Source organism: Clinocottus analis, unplaced genomic scaffold, assembly GCF_023055335.1.
Source record: "Clinocottus analis isolate CAN_PGR_092001 unplaced genomic scaffold, fCliAna1.0.p SCAF_13, whole genome shotgun sequence".
Taxonomy (NCBI): Eukaryota; Metazoa; Chordata; class Actinopteri; order Perciformes; family Cottidae; genus Clinocottus; species Clinocottus analis.
Window position 1 is genome coordinate 18,847,501 of NW_027175854.1, and position 10,000 is coordinate 18,857,500.

At 50.6% G+C, this 10,000-nt stretch overlaps 2 protein-coding genes across 4 annotated transcripts in view; one reads left to right on the plus strand and one right to left on the minus strand.

Annotated features, from left to right (window-relative positions):
- zgc:73226 (uncharacterized protein LOC402792 homolog) overlaps window positions 1–10,000 on the minus strand; it is a 38,317-nt gene that overhangs the window by 17,009 nt on the left and 11,308 nt on the right. The window lies entirely within an intron of this gene.
- The window catches only part of LOC137783453 (mucin-2), a 30,672-nt gene that overhangs the window by 4,090 nt on the left and 16,582 nt on the right, over window positions 1–10,000 (plus strand). Inside the window, exons 2-3 of one of the 3 annotated variants that reach the window (XM_068573389.1) lie at window positions 2,726–6,535; window positions 9,141–9,215. In XM_068573389.1, coding sequence (XP_068429490.1) covers window positions 3,513–6,535; window positions 9,141–9,215 — 3,098 coding nt within the window. In that variant the 5' untranslated portion in view covers window positions 2,726–3,512. Of the gene's footprint in view, window positions 1–2,725; window positions 6,536–6,630; window positions 9,074–9,140; window positions 9,216–10,000 lie in introns of those variants that run through there. The other 2 variants (XM_068573390.1, XM_068573391.1) reach the window with 2 other exon arrangements.

Below are 10,000 nucleotides of genomic sequence, written 5' to 3' on the forward strand. Positions count from 1 at the left end.
CAGCGTAACACGGCTTCAGCAAGAGAAGATAAAGCCTTCACTGAGGCTGCTTCACTTACTCACACATTGTTAAAGCTCATGAATGCATGAGGATCCTTCATTGCACTTACACGTGCAGTGAATGTGCTTGCTGGTCTTATTGCATGAAATAAAACTAAACATGCCGTGTTTGAGACATTGCTGCTGCACACAAGGCTTACCAACAGCATGTGTGTGTGTGCAGGCGACTCTCAAGCAGTTGCTGGTGGATTTAATTCCTTTAGACAAGAATCCAAACGGCACAAAGGCTCCTGCGTCTGTTGTGCGACTGTGTGGTGAATCCCTCCGACAGAGTGCAGGTATAACTCTTCCTCTTGCTCACAGGGCCAATAACTGATCATACAGCTTTTCTTAGTTCCTCTCCAGTTCCCCCTTAAACGCTCTGACACGCCGATGCTCCTGATTTACCACTTCACTGAACCTCACCGTGACATTTCCTCTGCTGCTGCTTCCTCGACCTCCGCCTGTCTGTCTGTCTCCTCGCTGCTGCTTATTCAGATTCCTCCTCCTCTCGGTTTGCTATGTGTCTCATAGCATCTCTAAATATAACCCAGCATGTCCCCCTCCTCTTCCTCTTCCTCTCCGTGCTTCCTCTTTACTCAGTCCTGTCTGACAAATGTAAGCGTGCCGAGACGATCCGATGTGACGTTCCTTTACATAACAATTCAATCCACGGCAGCTTCCACCTCCTCAACAGAGACCCAGAGGTGTGTGTGTGTGTGTGTGTGTGTGTGTGTGTGTGTGTGTGTGTGTGTGTGCATGGAGGCAATTCTCAACATCCCTGAAATAATCTGAATATTATTAGATCTGCACAACCAGACTCTGAGCTTCTTGTGTTTTGAATCCATCAGATATGTTTCTCAGTCAGCGCGGCTTCACATGAGATCAGACGTGACCTTAGCGTTATAATCACACACACACACACACACACACACACACACACACACACACACACACACACACACACACACACACACACACACACACACACACAGCAAAGCCTTCTCTGAGAGGGAGGCAGCGCGGCGGCGGTGGTAAATCTTAAATAATAACCAAAGAGAGTTATGACCCTTGCTGGCATTATGCTGCTGCACACCTTCCTCCTCCCGCCTGCAGGTTCATCTCTCGTCTGCCATTAAAGCTCGGCGTGAAAACGTCACGTGAGGTAAAGAGCCACAGGACCGAGCGGCGTCCGGACCGGCCGGATTCATTAAAGTGTCGGCGTAAATTGTGATCTGAAGGTAGTTTGTAGACCGAGAGGAGAGGGCGAGGGCAGGAGGAGGAAAGAGGAACGATATAAAGTGACATTGGTGGAAAAAAGAGAGAGATGGGCCAGAAGGAAAAAAAGATGGAAAGCGGGTTGGATCAGCATGACACAGAATGAGTTAAAGTAATGGTCCTGCAACCGGAGGAGGAAACTCACAGGGAAATCTGTCAGGCTGAATGTTTAAAGAAGACTGCTTTACAAGGGAAGCAAAGCTGACGGCCGGAGAGAAATGAGATGCTTATGGAAAAATAGGAGGAGTGGAAATGTGATTTTATCCAGGAAGAAACATCTTCAAGGTCAAACAGACAGTGTGGATCGATTGTACGCTTCAGATATCCATCAGTGTTGGTTTTAAGCCTCTTAGTGTGCTCAGTCTTCTGGGTGGATCACAGGCAGGAGAGGAATCCTGTGGTTTGCTTCTATATCCATTAATATGTCTGAGTGTGTACGCTTGATATTTCCCCCGAGGTTCTGTCAGCTGTGACTTTAAAAACATGGTTATTAGGATTAATTACGATTAAAGGGGTTGACGGTGGGGGCGCGGTTGTGACAAAGATGCTCCTCTTCAGAGCCGGAGAAAGAGAGAGGGAAAGAGAGGAAAACAGTGGACCTAAATAAAAGTGGCAGCCCCTCGGGTATGTCTCTCCCTAAATAACCTGGGAGCTGTGAAGGAGTCACTAATTACCCCTCCCACCGCCGGGAGCAGAGCAACACACTGGCACACGGCGTTCGCTCGGGCTCGTCGGTGTCAGAGCCGATCACAGGAGATAACGAGGCACCGATCCATAGATCGTGAAAGGCAAGCCACGGCGTCACGCTCCACTGCCAGCGGCAGCCAGGAAGAGGAAGCGATATATAAATAAATACGCATCAAGGCCGTAGATCCTCAACAACAGGCCGCAGAGTCAGCGTGACGAGAACATACGACTAAATGCAGCGAGGCGGACGGCTGTCACACGGTGACCAGATGAATCAGAAGGCAGATCATCAAGGGCTGATAACAAGGCCACGGACGGTTACCATGGAGGAGAAACCTGCAAGACGGCATATGGGGAACAGCGGGAATAACACAGCGACATGTGGCGTCAGGGAAGAGACGAGTCTCCCCTTCAGTCCATGTGAATGGGCCTTAATTACAATCTCCCCTCACTTGTTTTTTATGGATAGCCTTCCAGTGCTGATGATATACCCTTTGTTTTCTTTTGCCACTTACATCCTTTCATTACTTTTTCTGAATTGATGTCTTCTTCCATTCTGCGGTGACCCCGCTCTCATTTTAAAATAGCTGCCTATCTGAGATCTCCTTCATTATCCGGAGGAGCGAGCCCATCGCGTTTCAATGGAAATGCAATAATACGGAAACCATTATAGTCTCTAAAACTCCTTTTATTTCTCTCTTTGTCTCTCTTCTCTTTTCAGGAATTCCCCGCCGTCTTGGACCACGAGAGGATGAGTCACTGAGAGGAGAGCGGCGAGAAGAAAAGAGTGATACCATCAAAAGGAACGGAGGGAGGGTGAAAAAACAATTGCAACAGATCGGCCGTTATGTGGAAGTACGCAGGCCCGGCCCATCCTCTGCTCATCCAATCTCCTGAGGGCCCAGGGGACAAAGCAAGAGGAGGCTCTGCCAAGAAGACAAGCCGCTGTGATGGGCACAGGCGGGATGGACAGGCGGCGCTTCCTTCCTCTCTGCTTATTGGCCGGTAACCTCTGCAGCCTCGTCGAGAGTTTGTCTCCCAGGAAAGCGAAAGAGAAATAAGGAGCAAAAGTGCACAACTTCAGAGGAAATGGGAGAGTGTGGACATTTCTCACGTTCTCATTTTAATAGTATTTGATGCTGCATATATTTTTGTACAAGGGTAAAATAAATGCTAACCCAAAGAGGTTAGAATTTATCACTGATCTTTACTTAATTTGTACTCGCTGTGCTTAACATTACTACACCTTGAACTGTGAATATGGGAACCATCTTCGTTGAAAAGGAAGTCCTTGGTGTGTAGATTTGAGATAACCTCAGCAGCTGCATACAATCCGACAACAGTATTAATCCCATGTGGTCTGTTGTGCGAGTCGGTCACTGGTATGATGCACATGAAGCCAAGGGGCGCTCTCTTTCTTTGCTGAAGTACTGACACATCTCGGCCTTGAAAACATCAACCTGCCTGCAGAGCTTGTGGATGTTGGGGGGGCGAGCGAGACCGGAGACATGGTGAGCAAAGAGCCCAACCACTTGCTGGCGGGCCAAACCAACGGCAAGAGCCCCTTGGCGGACAAGTTGCCCGGGACCATGACGGTGCGCTCCGTGTTGCTCAATCGAGACTCTCCAGACATCGAGAGCCGCCTCAAGCGCCGCCGCAACCGCACCCACCAGGTGCGCTTCAAAGACCTGGAGGACGGCAGCAGCAGCAGCGGCAACAGCGGCACCGGAGAAAACAACAGCCATCAGCGGCCGGCCTCGAGTTGCGACAGCCCGCATCCTCTCCGCAAACACGGCAGCAGGTCCCCGAAGCCGTGGGCCGACAGGGACGGGCCTCGGACCCCCGGCCTCCCCGGCCAGACCTCTGTGGTGGGCGCCGTGCGCGGCGACATGGCGAGTACGATAGAGGTGGTTGCTGCTTTCTTAGCCAGGGCCCCTCCTCATCCGTTGACTCCGGGTCCGACGCGGCGATGCTGGGCACCGCCGCAGACGAACTCCTTGACCCTGCCGATGACGCGCAGGCCCGGTGCGAGCACCAGCACCGCCATCCAGACCTCCCCATGCCTGAAAAAGCCCCAGTCGCTCTCTTCCACACATACGCGTAGCCACAGCCTCGGGGACTCGGTGGGCATGGACGGGGACGACGAACACGACTCTCAAGACGAGTACCTTACGCACAACCACGTGCTGGCGCCCGGGTCCAAGGACCAGAACGGCCCTTCTGGGCCCGGGGACCGAGCTGCGGTGGAGCGGAGGTCTAAATCCTCCAGGACGGACATTAAATCCGCCGTTAGTTTGGTGAAAAACTCCAGACACAGCTGCCCCCCTTCAGTGCTTCACAACGCCGAGCCATTTCACTGCTCCTCTGCTTCCTGTCGGGACGTCCCGAAGCGTCAGGGCAGCAGCACGCCCTCGGCGCTCCGGAGGAGGAAGCGGCTCAATCGGACAACAAGCGATCCTGGAAAGGAAGTGCACTACTGCACCACCCCTACTCAAACGGAAAGCGCCAGTCCATCGCCGCCACCTCCAAACACCAAACTCTGCACCTCTCAAGTTCAAACAGAGAGCCCCTCCCACCCTCAAACTTCAAAGTATTGCACCACCCAAAGTCAAACTGAGAATCAGCATAAATCTCCACCCCTGAGTGACAAACAATGTACAACTCAAATTCCAGTCCCCAACGCTTTGACCCTTACTCCAAATGCTGAAAAGTGCACCACTCAAATACAAACAGACTCGCCATGTCCAGCTCCTGCAAGTCATGACCCTTGCACCACCCTGGCACCAACGTGCAGCCCGTGTGCTTCCCCACCTCCGACAAGATCACTGAGCTCCATGCAAATTCAATCTGAGAGTCCTGTATCCCCAACTGAGACTAAAGATCTTCCCACCACCCAAATAACTACTGTGCCTTACTGTACCTCTCCCCCACCTGCAAGTACGCCAACACAGACCCCCGAACGCTGCGCCACACCGCCTCGCTCCTCTCCAGCCGAACCGGCTTGCATCACCCCACCTCCACCCACAGCGCTGCCCATTCCTTCTTCCACCTCTGCAGGTGCTGTTGCCCAACACGCTATCCCGTACTACACTGTTGTGTCACCACCGACAACCCCCAGCACAGTTGTTGTTTGCTCCGGTCCTTCCCCAACTGCACCATCATGCCCCGGCCAAAACGGCTCCTCCCCTCTCTCGAGCGTCGCTTCACCATCTCCCCTCACCTCCACCACCCCTCCCCCCACTGTGACTCCCACCCCTCCACCCACTTTGACCCCCACCCCTCCCCCCTCTGTGACTCCCACCCCTCCACCCACTTTGACCCCCACCCCTCCCCCCACCGTGACCCCTGTTGAGCCCATCACTCTGTCAGCCACCGCCCCAAGCGTAACACCTGAACAACCCCACCATGCATCAAGCGCCACACCTTTTACGTTTGTGACTCAAACTGCCCTGTCGTGCACCTCCATATCGTATTACTCCACCACACATTCGGTTGGTGCCCGTGCCCCTCGCCCACATTCTACTTCGCCTTCCTATGCCACCCTCATACAAACTGTCTCCCATTGCAACGTGCCATGCCAAGCTCTGCAAAGTACCTCTTCTTCCAGCATTGGCTTAACCCCCTACTCCTCCCCAGTCCCCAAATTAAAATCTTGCACTTCTCCGCCTCCGCTTGTACAAACGTATTCGTCCACTCTTCCAAATGCACAAACGTGTGCAACGCCAACTAAAGCTGTTCCTCTTTATTCTTCCACATTTCGCGCTGCACCACCCTACACGCCGCCCTCTCAGGCGCCCTACAACGCTCAGGATAAGAGGGGCATTCGACTTCCGCCTCCACCGCCGCCACCTCCACCTTACACACCGCGGAAAAAGGGAAGCGATCCACCGGGTCCTGCGATCCGAACACCCATGCTCAGGGCGGACAGCAAGGCCGGCAGGAGAGATAAAGACGGAGAAAAGGAGAAAAAGGAAGATGTAAAATGTACGGACTCACCCAAGCTCTGTGAGCGAGCCAGCTCTCTGAAGCTCAGAGCTCAAACGCCGCCAGTCGCTGTGATGAAGGCAGAGAAGCAGTCGTCCTCTCCTGCCAAGGCCTGTTTTAAGTCCAGCTGTCTCAGCTCAGCCCAGGCTCAGCTTGGGGTGCTACACAAAATGCTCTGCTCAGGACCCAACGCCAGGCCCAACACTCCTAACAGCCAATGCCCTGCGAACCAGCAGAGCTGCTCTGGATCCAGAGGCCGCTCTGCTGCTGGGGAGCCTGCAGCCGGACCGCTGACTGCCACCCAGGCCGACACGCTGAGACAGGTCCAGGAAATTCTGGGCGGGTTGGTGTCTGGTGCCAGGTGTAAACTGGACCCGTCCAGGGTGGCGGAGAAGCTCCTGGGTCCCAACGGACCCCTGCACGACATTCGTAACCTGCAGACTCAGCTGCAGAGCCTGGAGGGGGTCCTGGAGACCAGCCAGAACACCATCAAGGTCCTGCTGGATGTAATTCAAGACCTCGAGAAGAAGGAAGCCGAACGAGAAGGGTGAGGCAATGTTTATCTTGTTCTGCAGTTTGTAGGTATTACAAAGGAAAGGCCTGCACACTGACTCCATGCCATCAATCTGTTTTAATCAACAGGGTTTTGAGCTCAATCAAGTCGTAATACACATCACATTACACATGAGCACGCTTCCCTTTTTACTATAAGATCATAAACATCCAACGACTGGCGTTAGCTGCTCTGAGGGCTTTTCACTGGTGCATTTAATTAGCCCTCAGCTGACCTACGGACACATTTAGATGGACTTCATCAAAGCGTCGACACAGTGGAGGTGCAGGGAGAGCAAAGTGTGCAGTGCACAGCGGCGCAGTGCGACTTCACCCTTCAAATACGTGCAAGTGCATATTAATGATAGATTATTTTGTGATTGTGTAATTTCCCTATGATTAAAGATAAATTACCCATCTCATAGTATTTTAATATCCTGTTCAGTGTTTTGACCTCTGATAATTCTTCTAACTCAGGGATTTACTCCTCAAACAAGCCTTTGCGTCGTATTGCTTCTCACCAGCACCTCAAACACACCAAGGCAGTGTGTTGTGTTATTTTCTTGGGCTGTTTTCCACAAATGAACAACATGTAGACACAGTAATGCATCCATTTCATTGGACAATGAAACAAGAGACATCTTTAATGGATTGATCCTAATTCACAAGCTTGAAGAAGAAGCTTCAAGTATTAACTCTGGCTTGACTGTTCCTGAGTCAACACATTGTCCATGTCAAAGGTTGAACACTTTCCACATCGTAGGGTAGATGACCCAGATCACAGTCTTGTTTTATGTTTAAGTATTGTTAGCTCCAAGGTGACGTTCAAACGTAACACTAACGGCGCTGTGTTGCATACAGCCTAAAGGTTTTAAAAGGTTCGTCTGGGTTTAAAGCTCTGGGCCAAAAGAGAAGTGTCCCACATGCGATGTTGTAAATGTGAAATGACTGCAGGCCGTCGGCTGATGGAGCTGGAGACCCGGAGCCAACGGGCGCTCAGCTCAAGTCAGTGTGAGAAGCCATCTGGTGGTCTGCTAACTTTAACATTACGTCTTCTGTTGACCCTCGTTAAATACACAACCTCCTTTATATTATCATCATATTAGTCAACAGTTGCCTATTTACACATTTAACATTGATGGAGCAACATAATAATTCATCAGGAGTTGTGTTTGAGTCCACCTGATACACTTAGGTCCATATCTGGCTCTTTAGCTTCTAAATGTCATTGGGCTTTTCATGGATGGATAGATAGATAGATAGATGGATGGATAGATGGATGGATACATGGATATACGTAGAGGTGTAGGTAGAAAGAAATAAAGCATTAGGAACAGAAGGAAAGAAGAACAATCAGTGGGACTTCATCATGAGGAGTTCCTGATATTTTGCAGACCTGGACAGTAAAAGTCACCCTGCTGTCTTTAGAAGACGGTTAATTTCTGAAGTGAGAGCCGGTTCTCTTCACACGAGAACAAAGAGCAGCAGACATCATAACGTGATCGCAGCTTCTGCACTGAAAGGTGCATTCAGTGGAGACGAGTGCTTCAGAAATGGAGCATCCACATCCCAGATCACCTCGCTCCGTATGGCAGAGAGATGGTCCCTATTCCTAAGCTTTTTTCCTAAGAGTTGCTGGGATGCAACTCATCTATTTATAGCCAATCGCAGCATTGTACGCGTTGTAAATACTTTGCCAACATGCGGACTGAACACAATGTACATTTGGTAGGAAGGAGAAGCAGCTAAAACAGCAAGAGACAGAAAGAAACCACGTTTATAGAAACAAGTCTTTATTTTCATGAAGTCTCATGTCAGTCATGCAGCTCTTGATGTTTCTGTCAACTTGATATCCTGGAGATGTGACGCCCCCCACAGGGAGTTTGGTCTCTTCAGCCGTTTGGCAGCAGCTCTCTGCTCGTGCATGTCTGCATGTCTGCAGCAGTCGATGGGAATCAGCTGCCGTCATGTTGCTGGTTTCAGACGCGCGACGCCTCTTACTGTGTAAAGCCTTCACCGCTCTCATCAAGTCTTTAATTAATCTGCTTCCGACATTGTAAGCTGCTTAGTAATTTCTCCCGCCTTATCACACCAAAATAGTACATGATGTGGGGACGAGAGGACCGTTGGATGGGACAAGATGCACGGATGGATGTGTGTCTATGGATCCATGGAAGGACTTCCATCTCATACTAATGTGAACGCTTTGCACTGGAACATGTGACTGCGCGGCCTGCTGCCTCATCGGCGTGTTCCAGTATGAGAACTCAGTGATGGGGCTCAGTCTAATGCATGCAGACTTGACTTTTACCTCATAAGCATTGTTTTATGCCCGCAGTGATTCGGTGACTCATGGCTTACGTAACAGCCGGAGCCGGTTGGAAGAGGGATCGTTCATTAAAACATGATCAGGGTGATTTCAGAGGATGAGATCGGTGCATTTGCAGAGATGGGTGTGCCAGAAATTTGGTTCAACAAGGGAGATGAAACCTGAACATGTTTTTGTAGGCTCACACACGCGCACTCACACACACACACACACACATGCAAAACATCACTTTGTTGTTCCCCTGATATGTCATCTCTGTGCTTTTCAACAGAAGACATTCATACAGGACCGGACAGGACATTGAAAACTGCGGCACCTGCAGGGACTGCGCCTGCATCATCTACAGGTACGAGGACGTGCTCTCCTCAGAGAGGATTTCTGCATGTTTGTCGCTTGTTGTGCGACCGTAGCAGCGAGAGCGCAGTGCGTGTCTGGCTGCACGGTTGTGTGCATCGTGCTGTCATTTCCAATCACGTCAGTTTTGGGATTTTCAGTTTTACGGCTCGTGGGTTGTCTCTGCTCCGTGTGACACAACGGTTCAGCTCTCTGAGTCCGGACGCTCAGCGCAAACACAACACCGCTGCAGGTTTGATCACTTGACACAGTTATTTATTAGGACTTATCACTCACACACACACACACACACAGATTTAATGAGGTGAATATCAACACAGATCGGCCCACTTGGTTTTCTCCTTCCTCCTCTGCTCTTCTCCTTTTTCTAGTCTCCTTATCTCTCTTTTACACACAGATGCACAGTGTCAAGCACACACACACACACACACACACACACACACACACACACACACACACGCGCACACACACACACACACACACACACACACACAGTCATCATTTCGCTCCGAAATTTGAATTGAAATCAATCAATTAACAAACAGGATGTCACACTTTACAGGAGGGTGAAGAAAGGCAAAAAGAAAAGTGTGGATTGCTATGAAATTGAAATCCGTGTCTCTCAGTTGTAAATGTTGAATTTTGCAGAAAAAGAGGAAGCAGAAGACGAGGATCCTGCAGAGAGAGAGGAGACAGTACTAGAGGAGAGAGGAGACAGTACTAGAGGAGAGAGGAGACAGTACTAGAGGAGAGAGGAGACAGTACTAGAGGAGAGAG